Source organism: Odocoileus virginianus, chromosome 7 (assembly GCF_023699985.2).
Source record: "Odocoileus virginianus isolate 20LAN1187 ecotype Illinois chromosome 7, Ovbor_1.2, whole genome shotgun sequence".
In the NCBI taxonomy this organism is placed as follows: Eukaryota; Metazoa; Chordata; class Mammalia; order Artiodactyla; family Cervidae; genus Odocoileus; species Odocoileus virginianus.
Window position 1 is genome coordinate 39,104,209 of NC_069680.1, and position 15,168 is coordinate 39,119,376.

At 34.9% G+C, this 15,168-nt stretch overlaps 1 protein-coding gene across 6 annotated transcripts in view; it reads left to right on the forward strand.

Moving 5' to 3' along the window:
- Positions 1-15,168, forward strand: part of PCDH15 (protocadherin related 15) — a 1,725,758-nt gene that overhangs the window by 1,680,649 nt on the left and 29,941 nt on the right. For all 6 annotated transcript variants that reach the window (XM_070470562.1, XM_070470566.1, XM_070470561.1 and 3 more), the window contains 2 exons: positions 3,823-3,999; positions 14,659-14,877. In XM_070470562.1, coding sequence (XP_070326663.1) covers positions 3,823-3,999; positions 14,659-14,877 — 396 coding nt within the window. The remainder of the gene's footprint in view (positions 1-3,822; positions 4,000-14,658; positions 14,878-15,168) is intronic.

The following is a 15,168-nucleotide window of genomic DNA, read 5'->3' on the forward strand; positions in this document are numbered from 1 at the left end:
GTGGTGGAAATTTAATTAGAATCTACATCTATGAGCTAGCAGCAGGTTGGGTTCTTAACCACTCCCTCTGCACAATTCTTCTTAGAAGGCAGACTTAATTAAAAACCCAATCTATTTTTGGGGCGCTATGGGTGGAGGAGGAATGAGCTGCTCTAACACAAGGCCAGAAATGCCCATCAAATGGTAATTTTACTGTGGCTCATTCACATAAATAGGTAACTGAAAAGATGATTGGTGTAACAAATTTAGTGTGAAAAAATAAAAGTTAGCCATAAGTAAGTACTTGTTTTAGTTATAAAACTATCTCAGTAAAGCTGCTACACTTATTTTTTTATAATACAATTTCTGGTGAATTGCACATATAAGAAATTGGATAAGTGATGCTGTAAATTAAAATTTAGGGGAATAAACCAAAAATAACTACCTTTGATAATAAAACAGTTAACTGAGCCAGTTGTTTATTAGTTCTTTTAGTCTGTGATTTAAAAAAAAGTGTTTTGCTTAAAAAGCTTTCTCTTTCAACATTTATTATAAGAAGGCTATATAGATTGAAATTTTTAAAGTAAATTAGAAACTAGTTTAAATTTTAAATATTTAGCTATCATGTGGTAGCACAGTAAAATGTTATATATACATATATTTAGACATAAACGTGTACATATAATACACATAATTGTATTAACATATTTCCTTATAGAAACTTTGAAATTTTGTCTAAAGATCACATAATAACATATTACTAAATATTATGAGTATGCTACTGATCTTTTAAACTGAAATAGAACAACAATCCCTAAATGTAAATTTAATTTTTTTAAGTATTATAATTATTATAACAATTCATTAACACTGTATTTAATTCTTCACAGATCAGACAGTTTGTTGTTTTGAAAAATGTTGCCATGATTAAATACCATACTGCCAAATGTTCGATTATACTACTTATATTTTCAATGGATGTATCGCTTCCAAGAATTTAGATTCAGGGCATAATTAACATTATATAAACATCATCACAGGCATCTCCCTTGATAGAGTGTTTGTGTATGACACAGATGTTACAGACTAATAAAGAGTATTATAGATATTTCTCTCTCTCTCCCTGTATGTGAGTATGCATACACATATATATATAAATTATAAATTATAGAACTTATTTTATTAAAGTTAGACTTCCTTGATAGCTCAGTTGGTAAAGAAGCTGCCTACAATGAAGGGGACCCCAGTTGGAGAAGAGATAGGCTACCCAGTATTCTTCGACTTCCCTTGTGGCTCAGCTTGTAAGGTATCCACCTACAATGAGGGAGACCTGGGTTTGATCCCTAGTTTGGGAAGATCCCCTGGAGAAGGGAAAGGCTATCCACTCCAGTATTCTGGCCTGGAGAATTCTATGGACTGTATAGTCCATGGGGTGGCAAAGAGTTGGACACAACTGAACTACTTTCACTTACACTCCACTTTCACTTGAAGCAGAAGTCTTCTATTAATTAAAGCCTTCAAAGTCATAATATCATAAATTGACAGTGACCTAGTAGCATGCAAACACTTATGCTGCTGCTGCTAAGTCACTTCAGTCATGTTCGACTCTGTGCGACCCCATAGACGGCAGCCCACCAGGCTCCCCCATCCCTGGGATTCTCCAGGCAAGAGCACTGGAGTGGGCTGCCATTTTCTTCTCCAATGCATGAAAGTGAAAAGTGAAAGTGAAGTTGCTCAGTCGTGTCGGACTCTTAGCGACCCGGTGGACTGCAGCCTACCAGGCTCCTCTGTCCATGGGATTTTTCAGGCAAGAGTACTGGAGTGGGTTGCCATTGCCTTCTATGCAAATACTTATACTGGTAGAATTTCTTGATGAAATTATAAACTGTAAATCCACAAGACATTTGATTTCAACATGTATGTGTGAATTGGCTTAATAAATTGGAGTGAAATAAAATACGGGCAATGTAAACATTAGCTTTAATTTATATTTGCCTATTCAAAGTACTTAGAGAGTTACATTTTTTAAAAAAATGAGGTTAAAAAAATTGGAAGCAACCCTTTATCTATGTACATATGAAGATCAAGTTCTAAAAATTCATTCTTATGATTGTCATACATATATATTTATATATATGTATATGTGCAATGTTATATATATATATAATAATATATATAGAGAGAGTAGGCAGATATTATAGAAATGCTTAGGTATATGGACATAGATGATAAATAGAAAGATTGATTTTTACAAAATTTTTACAAAATATGTTCATATTTTAAAATAGTTAAATTTAGTTTTAATATATTTATCAGAAAAAGGTTAAAAAAAAAGTCTTCAGATCTGAACTTATTTAGCTTTATCCCAAAATATCTCTAAATGTTTAAGGAAAAAAATCTTGATAATGTGAGAAAAAGAAAAGAATGAGGAGTACTTCAGTAAGAAAAACTTCAACTATGCTCTTCCACACCAGTTTAAAGTAAACAAGAAGACACTTCATTGACACTGGCGATGTCCTCTGGGGTGCACACGATAGAAGTGCTTGGTGCTTGGCTCCTCCGAGCTTCATATCCTGCTTCTCTTTCAACAGGGCAAACCAAGCACGTACCAGACTCTGAAGGCAATATATTTTTTTTAATAGAGGAGAAAACAGGTCAATTTTGGCATCTGAAGTAAAAGTTATTTCCTGGTGTATCAAAATTCTTTAGAATATGTTATTCCTCATTCCCCCCCAAATGCTTCATAGCTTGGACTCTATTTGTCATGTGTTTAGCTATTAAAATTAATTCATTTACATATAAATGCCTATATTTAATAACATGCATTCTAGTGTTAATCTTCAAGGATTAATAATATGAAGTATTTAATAAGAAAAAGAACATTATGGAAATTGCCTTTATTTGACTATAATTTATACTTTCAATTAAAATCATTATCCAATTAGAAAAAATATTGTACTTTACAGAAAATTACCTATGGGTTAATGTTATTTCTTTTTTTTTCTACTGAATATTACTAACTCTGTACTAAATGATATATCTTTTAGTTATTTAGTGGCTTGGTTGGTAGTCTGCTATGCAATGCAGGAGACACAGGTTCGATCCCTGGGTGGGGAAGATGCCCTGGAGAAGGAAATGGCAACCCACTCCAGTATTCTTTCCTGGAGAATTCCATGGACAGAGGAGCTTGGTGGGCTACATACAGTCCATGGGGTCACAAAGAATGGGACAGGACTTAGTAAGTAACACTTTCACTTTCACTTTAGTTATCTGTATTCACCTAAATAGCCTCTGAGGATTTTATCATAATCTGATAAATCTGGCAAAGGAGAATATCTACATTCTTCCACTGCTAAAGTTTTCTAAGGTTCTTTATACACTGAGGGAAACAGCTATCCTACTCTTGCACCTTGGTATATAGCTATATGGCATGTATCACAAAATCTGGTGAAAGGTGTAATTTATAACACCAACCATATGAACTCAAGAGTTCTAAGACCCCATGGCTCCTATAAAGCACAGACAGCTTTATTTGTACAACACTAGTAGGTATTTCTCATGAGCCATGTAAAAGCTCAGTTGGTACCATAAATTTTAAAAGTCTAGACTTAAAGAGAACATGGTTGATGACCTCTTTCTACCTTATTCAGCGTCTAGCATCATTGGGAGTTAAATGTTCTAAATACATGGAGAATTTTTTTCAAGAGTCAGTATTCACTAAACATTAGCAAAAACCAGGCTGTCATCATTTTTCATTTACTAAATGTCATTTCAAGATGAAGGTGATTTTTCCCCCCAATTAATCTGTCAGAATGTCATGTTTGTGCTTTGTTTGATTTATAGGATTTTGGATCGCTATGTTCAGGAGCAAATTCCTGGTGCCAAGGTTGTGGTGGAGTCCATTGGTGCTCGCAGGCATGGTGATGCCTTTTCTCTAGAAGATTATACCAAGTGTGACTTGACTGTCTATGCAATAGACCCCCAAACCAACAGAGCCATCGACAGAAATGAGCTTTTTAAGTGAGTATTTTTTTGTCTGTAACAGCACTATGGTTGCAATATCATCCATGCTGCTGCTGCTAAGTCGCTTCAGTGGTGTCTGACTCTGTGCAACCCCATAGACGGCAGCCCACCAGGCTCTACCATCCCTGGGATTTTCCAGGCAAGAGTACTGGAGTGGGTTGCCATTGCCTTCTCAATATCACCCATAGATAATCCTAATTTAAGGCTGTAAGTACTTAAAGTTTGGTGGTGGTTGATGGTTTAGTCACTAAGGCGCATCCAACTCTTGTGACCCCATGGACTGTAGCCCACCAGGCTTCTCTGTCCATGGGATTCTCCAGGCAAAAATACTGGAGTGGGTTGCTGTTTCTTTCTCCAGGAAACCTCCCTGACCTAGGAATCGAATGATCTCCTGCATTGCTGGCAGATTCTTTACCAACTGAGCTACAAGGGAATCCTCACTTAAAAGTTTAAAACCCACCAAATTGTTTTTTAAAGTGAAGTGTGAGCAAAAAAAAAAAAAAAATCTAAGAAGGAATGCCTAGGGTGCTCATGCCTAGAATCTTTCTCCTTGAGATGTCAGAAGATCCATTATGCTTAAGAGCAAAGAGCAGTTCAGTGAGATCACCTTTCATCTTCTTCCACTTTTACACCACAAACCTGGCTCTTAGAGAGGAAAGCACAGATTTATTCTTAAAGTGGCAGTTTGCCTGCAATGATATTAACAGGCTTGAATTTTAAGAAGCAGCTTAATTTCTTCAAGGTCTTCCTGAATAGGCAAAAATGAGTATCTGATTTTTCCCTGATTTGCTGGTGGAAAGCAGAGGATATAGTCACTTCTACCTAAGTCCATGTGACATTGCACCCTGGTGTGAATTTGAATATATGAGTTATAAATCCTAAAAATAAGGAAAATAACAGAATCATAAACAAAATGCTGTTATAGTCTCCTTCGGAAGTTATTCTAGAACAGCTTTTGTTGCTGTTAATTTCTTCTTTACTTTAGTGACACCTAGTGTTCAAAAGATTCTTGGCATGTAGTTCTTATCCAAAGTAAAACACATATTATAATAAAAATACATATTGTTATATAATAAAATGTGTATATTCCAAATATTCAGAGATGTGTGTATATATAAGTATAAGCTACATATATATCTTCAAAACCCATTATTTCAGAATTTAGTTTTTCTTTGTCTCTCTATATAATAAACAGCATGTAAATAAATATATGCATATATAAATTTACATGTTTGTCCATATATGGGTGCATGTTTTTATTTAGTAAGTGTTTACCCATTTATTTATTAAAACTCATGAATCCTGAATTTAGTTTTACATTATATCTGTTCATCAATATTCAACTATTATTTTAGCAACAATAAAATACTGATTTAATATCAACTTAATTTTTTAAAAGACATAGTTGTCAAATATTAATAATTAAGATTAAATAAATTTATATATAATAGAAATTTTGTCCATTTGCAAGATAATATACTAATCACTGTGAGGAAACACAAATGAATGAAGCAATGGCTTCCTCTTAGGCTTTAGAATCACCATCCAAACGAAGCAGCATTTAAGTCTGCTAAGTCAATATTTGCTTACTTTATTAATTTAAAAGTTCTTTAGGAATACACTTTAAAAGTAATTTATATACGTTCTTTCTATTAATTTTCATTATTAACATTTATTTAAATTCATCTGCATTCTTTTATATATATATTTGTTTTATTTCAAAATATGATGATAGATTGAATTTAAGTTTTACAAAATTTAAAAATATCTCTGTCTTTAGGATGACAACCTGTCTCTAGAGAGTAAAATAATGTTGATTATAATTTGAACTGTACTTACAAATATTTTAGAGATAAAAGATTTGGAAACTGAAGCCAATTTGATTTCAACTGACAGTATGAAATATAAGATACACATTCTTCATTCTAAACAACTTTTCCCAAACCTACATTATATTGTGAAGAGTAGAACTCTAAATTCAATTCAATAACTATTATAGCCAAGAAGAAAACAAAAAATATATAGTAACTATAAACTTTAAAAAAATTCTATTGAGGAGAAGACAGAATATCTGTGAAGTATTAAAAATTTTTTCTTAGCACTCTTCACCTTGAACTAGCAGCTGTGAAACACTGGTCTAATTTAAACCCTAGAATTGTTTCTTGACATGTTTTGTAATGAAATTGCATAGATATATTACATAATACAAGGCTGATAACGCAGCGATGTTATCAGACATTATTACTTATTCTAAAGTTATAAAAGGTTTTGTATATTTATTTTTAACACTGAACGAATACACTAGGACATTAGGATTGTTGCCTAGTGTCCAGACCAACGGAAATAGGATTATCCTCTCAATTTTCCCTTATCCTAAAAGCTAAGAATGTTAGAATTTTCTGGAAAAAGCATTAGAAACAAAAAAAAATGTACTTCCTCCAAGGCGTTCACTTCGATTTTTGAAAACTGATTTATCTATATCAAAAAATTTAAAAAAAACAGATAAGTGCATAGAAAACTGGAATGACATTAATACTCTTTAATTACATATTTTATTTCATGAGGTTATGAGTATTTTGATTTTTCTCATTTTGAGTTATCTGAATTGCTTAGATTTTTTGCAGTTTATGCATATCATTTTTATCTTTCTTTTATTCTTGAGATTCTTTGAGTATCTTTAATCTGCATCTTTGGGGAGTTTTTGTTCTTATTATTTTCATTTCTGGAATATTCTCAGACAAAATATCTTCAAATATTTCTTATACCCTATTCTGTCTGTATTCCTTTTCTCAGACTCCAATTAAAATTTGTTTTTTCCTCATAGCTTTTGAGTGCTTTATTCTTGTTCTTCTCCCTTCCCCCAACATTCTTGTCTCTTTGTATTTTCTTTGGATAATTTCTGTTGCCCTTTTTTCAAGTTCATTGATTCATCTGCATTAGCCTTTCCTTAAGCACATTAAAGGAATTCTTTGTCTTTCAAAAAAAATTTTTTTTTTCCTTTTCCATTTGGTTCTTACAGTTTCTACCACCTTACTGAATTTCTCATTTCAGGCATGTTTCCCACCTTATACTAGATCCCATAAAATATTAATCAGAGTTGTATTAGAGCCCCTATGTGACAGTTCCGATACCTGGATTATCTGTCTAGTTCTACTGCTCTCTTTATCTTTCAGCAGTCCTTGAATGTCTGTGACAGAGGCCTTTCTCTCCATTCTCTTACTCTCCTGATGGAGTAAACGGCCCTTGCTTGCTGCTTGGTTCTACTCTTAAGGTGGGGATGAGACAATGATGGGTTTGGGAGATTCTATTTTCCTTGTCTAGTCTGTATGCCTAGGACTTAGGACAGGGCTTTCTCATCTTTTCTTTTGCTCTTTCTTGTGGCATCCATAATCTCCTTCATAACTGTGGAGGTTCTTGTGTGTAAGAGAGTCCCTGTCCCACCCTCCCCCGCCTGCAAAGACCTCTACTTTGCAGGGTCTTCGGCTACAGAAATCTCCTTCTTCTCCCCCAAATGGCGGGAACTTTGCTCATGACTCTTTTCCAGAAGTAGTGGACCTTCACTTAAGCTTTCCTTCCTCTCTCTCTATGTAGCTCTTGCTTTGTATGAGATAAAGGTCCAGGGAATTTCAGACAGCAGACCACCCCAGCCTTAGCTGATTACTTCCTGTATCCCTTCACTGTGTAGAGGATTTTCTCTGGTTCCCTGCCCTGTACCCAATCTATCTTATAGTGTCCACACGGAAGAGTTTGCAAATGAGTGCAAATCCCATGTGTGTTTGTGGATAACTTTTTAAAACCTATACGCTGATACACACTTAGATTTTAAGCATTTATTAAAATTTTAGTTGATTTATTTTATTTAAATTTATAACACTATTTTTACCTTGTTCTAAGAAAGATGAAACAATGCATGGTCCCATCTCACTGTTGGAGGGAACTGTTACCCTTTGCAATTCAGTTTTTTTTTTTTTTTTTTTTTTGCTTGCAAAAAATTTATAGTTTCAATTTTATAGACTTTCCAGTCATTAGGGTGGGTGCCACATTCTCCTGTGGCATTCTGCCTCCTGAGCAGAAAGAGACAATTCTATTTTAAAACAAAACTTAATTAAATTTGAAAATAAGCAAATACAATTTTAGCTTGTACATATTTTTTATATGCCCAGGCTGCTTAACATTAGCCTGTTCAAATAGTAAATCAGAGATAAAGAAGAATGTAGAAAAAGCTGGTGTATTTTACAAACTGCATTTAGAATTGCAATGTTTAAAAATACGTAATTTAAAATGAATCTAACTACCAAGTTCTGATAAAACTTCTTTCAACTTCCTAAATCCAGGAAAAAGAGTAAAAATACTGAAAATCCAAATAATTGGAAAACAAAATACTAGAACCTAGTTAAAAGAATTGTGTACTGGTGTAGAGAAAATAGTGGTTCACCCCTGATTTGCTTTATTAAGCAGATCCAAGTGGAAAGGATGTGGGCAGATATGTTAACCATTGCCCACTCTGTGAAACTATTTCAGAGACCCACAGTGTTTACTGACCGAGGAAATAGGCAGTTGTTCCTCCACCATTTAGGTGTGGGCTTTTGAAGTACAAAATACATTCTCCTGCTCACCCTCCTCTTCATTCTACATTGTTATGTACACTGCGACACTGAATCATCAAGGTAAAATGCAGGATGATCTGTGGTTACATATTGTACTTTTTTTCTGAGTTATTTATTGTTCTTTTTTTGCTAAATATTGGAATATAATTGCTTTGCAATGTTATGTTATTTTCTGCTTTACAATACTGTGAATCAGCCATATGTATACATATACCCCCTACCTCTTAAGCATCCGTCCCAATCCCCTTTCCTCTCCTCTAGATCATCACAGAGCCCCTAGCTCAGCTCCCCTTGCTATACACTAGATTCCTGCTAGCTATCTATTTTACACATGGTAATGTAAATGGGTTTCCCAGGTGGATCAGTGGTAAAAGAATCCACCTGCCAATGCAGGAGTCGAAGGAGCCGTGGGTTCAGTCCTTGGGTTGGGAGGATTCCCTAGAGAAGGAAATAGCAATCCGCTCCAATATTCTTGCCTGGGAAATCGCATGGACAGAGGAGCCTGGCAGGTTACAGGCCATGGGCTCACAGAGAGCTGAATGTGACTGACAGACTAAGCGCAATGTGTATATGTCAGTGCTACTCTCTCAATTTGCCCCCCACCCCCGCCAGCCCCGCTTCTTCGAAAGTGGTGTTCCACACAAGTAAATGGAGGCAGGGATATAAGCTTGCATGTGCTTCATCAGTTGAGTGAATCAGAAGATATGAAATTGGGTTAGGAATTTACCTCATCTAGGGAAAATAGAGCAATAATGGATTAACGTTGGCTAAATGCTAGGGCAATTACACTAATCTCACATGCTAGCAAAGTAATGCTCAAAATTCTCCAAGCCAGGCTTCAAGAGTACATGAACTGTGAACTTCCAGATATTCAAGCTGGATTGAGAAAAGGCAGAGGAACCAGAGATCAAATTGCCAATATCCGTTGGATCTTTGAAAAGCAAGAGAGTTTCAGAAAAACATTTACTTCTTTACTATGTCAAAGCCTTTGAGTGTGTGGATCACAACAAACTGTGGAAAATTCTTAAAGAGATGGGAATACCTTACCTGCCTCCTGAGAAATATGTATGCAGGTCAAGAAGCAATAGTTAGAACTGGGTGTGGAACAACAGACTGATTCCAAATAGGGAAAGGATTACTTAAAGGTTGTATATTATCACCATGCTTATTTAACATATATGCAGACTATATAATGCAAAATGTCAGGTTGGATGAAACACAACCTGGAATCAAGATTGCTGGGAGAAATATCAATAAACTCAGATATGCAGATGACACCACCCTTACAGCAGAAAGTGAAGAACTAAAGAGCTTCTTGATGAAAGTGAAAGAGGAGAGTGAAAAAGTTGGCTTAAAACTCAACATTCAGAAAACTAAGATCATGGCATCCGGTCCCAGCACTTCATGGCAAATAGATAGGGAAACAGTGGAAATAGTGACAGACTTTATTTTTGGGGGCTCCAAAATCACTGCAGATGGTAACTGCAGCCATGAAATTAAAAGGAGCTTGCTCCTTGGAAGGAAAGCTATGACCAACCTAGACAGCATATTAAAAAGCAGAGACATTACTTTGCCAACAAAAGTCCATCTAGTCAAAGCTATGGTTTTTGCAGTATCATATATGGACATGAGAGTTGGACTATAAAGAAAGTTGAGTGCCAAAGAATCAATGCTTTTGAACTGCAGTGTTGGAGAAGACTCTTGAGAGTCCCCTGGACTGCAAGATCCAGTCAGTCCATCCTAAAGGAGATCAATCCTGAGTGTTCATTGGAAAGACTGATGCTGAAGCTGAAACTCCAATACTTTGGCCACCTGATGCAAAATACTGACTCATTGGGAAAAAACCCTGATGCTGGGAAAGATTGAAGGCAGGAAAAGAAGGGGATGATAGGGGATGAGATTGTTGGATGGCATCACCAACTTGATGGACATGAGTTTGAGCAAGCTCCGGGAGTTGGTGATGGACAGGGAAGCCTGGCATGCTGCAGTCCATGGGATCACAAAGAATCAGGCATGACTGAACAACTGAACTGAACTGAACTGAAATGCTAGTAAAGGATCTGTTCACTTCACCCTTAGACTTAAAAAGGATTTTAACAAGCAGCTAAGTAGACTATGGATGAGAATAAAGAGCAAATATCATGTCTTTATTGATCTTGAATCTGACAGCTTTATTTCCTTCCTAAAAGAAGTAAGCAAGGAGAAAACCGGGATCAGTAATAAATGCTGAAAAACAAAATAAAAGAAATACCATTCTGATGACTTAGAGGTAGACTATATCTCTGGAAATAACTCTGTTATAGAAAACATTGGAAAACAGTTTAATATTTTCAACAGAAAAAGACCATATAAGACAAATGGTATATGTGTTTTACATGCCCTGAATCTTTACCTCTTTCTGGTAAAAAAATGTTCCACAGAAGAATAGTGTGGTTGACCTTCTTCCACGTGGTAGCAGGCTGGAACCCTCAGGCCCTTTGGAGTATGCCTTTCCTCTGCTCACATTGACTACATGTGGATTAGTGCACATTCCAGAGGTCAGTTAGATTGCATCTTTAAGGATTGACATGGATGTTAGGAGACAATAGAGCTCTTAGTCCTGAAATCAGAAAAAATATGGAAAAACAAAAACCAAACCCTGACGTTTCTTTGGGCTACATTTTCCATCTTTAGGGAGAAAATCTCCTAGAATCCATTGACTATCCAAACTTGGACTTGCCTGTAATGAAAAGGCATCTGAAAAATAAATTGGCAAAATGAAGTATAAACATAAGAAGCTTACAGCATATTAAGGGAAAGAAAAAAATGATAAAAGAGGTAAAAACAAACTTAGAGGACAATCAAGGTACAACCTGATAATTGCATATATCTCTGGGAACAGTGAGAGACTTTATTTTGGTTGGCTCCAAAATCACTGCAGATGATGACTGCAGCCATGAAATTAAAAGATGCTTTCTCCTTGGAAGAAAAGTTATGTCCAACCTAGACAGCATATTAAAACACAGAGACATTACTTTGCCAACAAAGGTCTGTCTAGTCAAAGCTATGGTTTTTCCAGTAGTCATGTAAGGATGTGAGAGTTGGACTATAAAGAAAGCTGAGCACTGAAGAATTGATGCTTTTGAACTGTGGTGTTGGAGAAGATTCTTGAGAAGTCCCTTGGACTGCAAGGAGATCAAATCAGTCAGCCCTAGAGGAAATCAGTCCTGAATATCCATTGGAAGGACTGATGCTGAAACTGAAACTTCAATACTTTGTGCACCTGATGCAAAGTATTGACTCATTAGAAAAAACCTGATGCTGGGAAAGATTGAAGGCAGGAGGAGAAGGGGATGATAGGGGATGAGATGGCTGGATGGCATCACCGACTCGATGTACATGAATTTGAACAAACTCCGGGAGTTGGCGATGGACTGGGAAACCTGGCGTGCTACGGTCATTGGGGTCACAAAGTGTTGGACACAACTGAGCAACTGAACTGAACTGAACTGAGGTAAAAATTGTAGTAGTTATCACAGAAACAAAACCTGAAAATACAATTAAAAGATTTCATTACATCACAGGCAGAATCAATGAAAATGTTGTCACATGTCCTTTAAAAGCAACTGAGTATGTTTTAGAACTATTGAAACAAAAATGACTTAATCATAAAGAAACAAAAATTGATGCCTTAAATTCCATCTGTATGATAAATGCCAAAAGTCAATGGAATCAAATTCATACTATTTTGAGGAGAATGTTATGCCTCAAGGATTTTTGCCTAGACAAGTTGTTTCTCATATATAGAGCAAAAAATTATTCTAAATCAGTTATGGATTCAAATGTGATGCTCTCTTCTAGTAAACAAATACTTATGATTTCCTAAATTGAGAAATAAACCAAAATAAATATCTAAATAGTGGAATTATTGTAGTGTAAAAAGACTAATAAATCTTCCTTTATGTGGTTTGGATATCAATGAGAATCTAGTAAAAATCCAATAGAATAGTGACCTGTTGTCTGCATGATAGGAATAATTTTTCCCTGCAATTTATGCTCTTTGTCTACTTCTGATCCTTCCCAGTTTCTAATGATATAGTACTTGTGATGTAATTCTTAATCTGTATTTCATTTGGAATTTCTTATTTTATCTGATAAACATTCAAACAAAGTGTTGTAAAGTTCCATTCCAATCTTGTACTAGGAACGATGGAAAAACCTTTATAGTAATCCTAAACATATCTGAAAATGATCTAGGAAAAATTGATATAAAAAGTATATTTTTCATCTACAAAAGCATATTTGTAAAAAATAAAAATAAAAAAGCATCCTAACTGCCTTGTATTATAGTATGATAACTTGAATAAAAACCTGCGTAGCTTTAAAACTGAAATGAGTTATTTGAGCCATTAGGTTTCCTAAATTAGAAGATTAATAAACTATCCAAGGAATTCATATCTGATATTAGGCATCTATTTTTTTTTCTTTATAGAAGCTATGAACAGCATGTTTAACTAGATTTAAAGTCAGCACGATCACTTGGAAAATTAAAATAAAAGGATTAAAAGGGAAGAAATAGCCTGTAAAATGCATAGGGATAGAAATCTTCAGTTACTATTTGATGGTGAAATTTTGAGCCATTTCAACCTTTCTTTCACATTTCTTTGTATTTTTCACATCAGTATTTTATATTAAAACATGTTTCTAAAATTATATTTTCACTTTGTATGTGCTGTGTAATTACAAATATATAAAAATGTTTATTAATAGCAAAAAAAAAGAGATTAGTGCACCAAAATATTAGCAGCTGTTATCTTTGCATTATGGGCATTTGAGTAATTTTGCTTTTTGAACTATTTTGCTTTCAATTTTCTACAGTAGGACATTTCATTTTTTATAGATAGAAGTCTTAAGAAATCAAAATACAAATGCCTAAGACATTTGTGGCTTTGTGGTTTTAAGAACATAATTGTTATATCAATATTATAGGATTCATAAAAGACTGTTTAAATGTTCCTGAGGAATCTTAAAAAAAAAATGCCTGCTAATTACAGCATAAAATATGTGACAAAACTGTTCAGTCTAATTAAATTAAGTAACAATTATTCCTTAATTCTTCTCCCCAACACAATACTCATAGTTGGAAATGCATTCTTTAGTGAAAGGGTTTGCAAGAACTACTAGATAAATTGGGCTTCCCAGGTGGCGCTGGTGGGTAAAGAACCTGCCTGCCAGTGCAGGAGACATAGAGATGAGGGTTTGATCCCTGGGTCAGGAAGATCCCCTGGAGGAGGGCATGGCAACCCACTCCAGTGTTCTGGCCTGGAGAATCCCACAAGTGGAAGAGCCTGGGTCCCATAATCAGACATGACTGAAGTGACTTTGCCGGATGCACTAGATAATCAACCACCAATTCTTATCATTCTGAATGTACTGATTTACTGCCTGCGTCATTTATTTAGTATTCTGTTTCTAGGAAGAAGGAAACCTTTTAATTTGTTCATTCTTTCCCATAAAAGTATTTTTATTTGAGATTTGAGAGTGTCAATATTTAGGGTGGTCTGGTGAAACCTAATTAAATACTATGAAGACTTGGGTTGATATCTCAGATTTGTTTTCGTAACTTTATAACTTTGTGGTCTGCAGTAAATCAGTATTAAGGTTCGATTTTACAGAATTATTTTGAGAACCAAAAGATATAAAATGCAGGAACATATTTTTAAATTGTACCATATAATTTAGAATATTATATTTTATCCCACCTGAATAATTTACTATAAATAATCTCAACATAGTGATATAAATTTCAATAACATTGTTATTTACTTTTGCCAAGTCTATAAGCATAGTAAGGATCATTATTATTAGTATGTTTGATATGGGTACATAGAACTGTTACTCTTCTTTATTGCTCTTGCTTTCTATATTCGCTTTCCTTATTCATAATCGGATTTCTGACTCAGCTTATGTTATAATTAAACAAAATATTAAAAGAGATTACCAAAAATATTTTGTTTACTAAAAGGCCTTCTCTGTTAATATTGATTTTACTGTTTATCTAACAATAAAGATTTTTAGATGGCAAACTGCTTGATATCAATAAAGACTTTCAGCCATATTATGGGGAAGGAGGACGCATTCTGGAGATCCGAACTCCGGAGGCAGTGACCAGCATTAAAAAGCGAGGAGAAAGTCTCGGCTATACCGAAGGGGCCCTGCTGGCTCTGGCCTTCATCATTATTGTCTGCTGTATTCCTGCCATCTTGGTGGTTTTGGTCAGCTACAGACAGTAAGTATTCATACCTGCTGAAATACGGACAGCTCCTCAAGAAGGCATATCAAAAACTTGCCTCTGGTAAAATGGCTTTGTAGTTGTAAAATATTCATGGTGCAAACATTCTGGGAGTGTGGTATTTTTCTCGTGGCAAATAACCTTCCTGTAAGGGAAAACTACAAACTTTCAATACATTTTTCACAGATTTCTCAGTGTTCCTGTGCTAAAATATTCTTATCTGCCAGGAATATTAGGTTACCTCCTATAGTTTCATTTATGCTCTTCATCAGGTTAAGAACTTTGGGA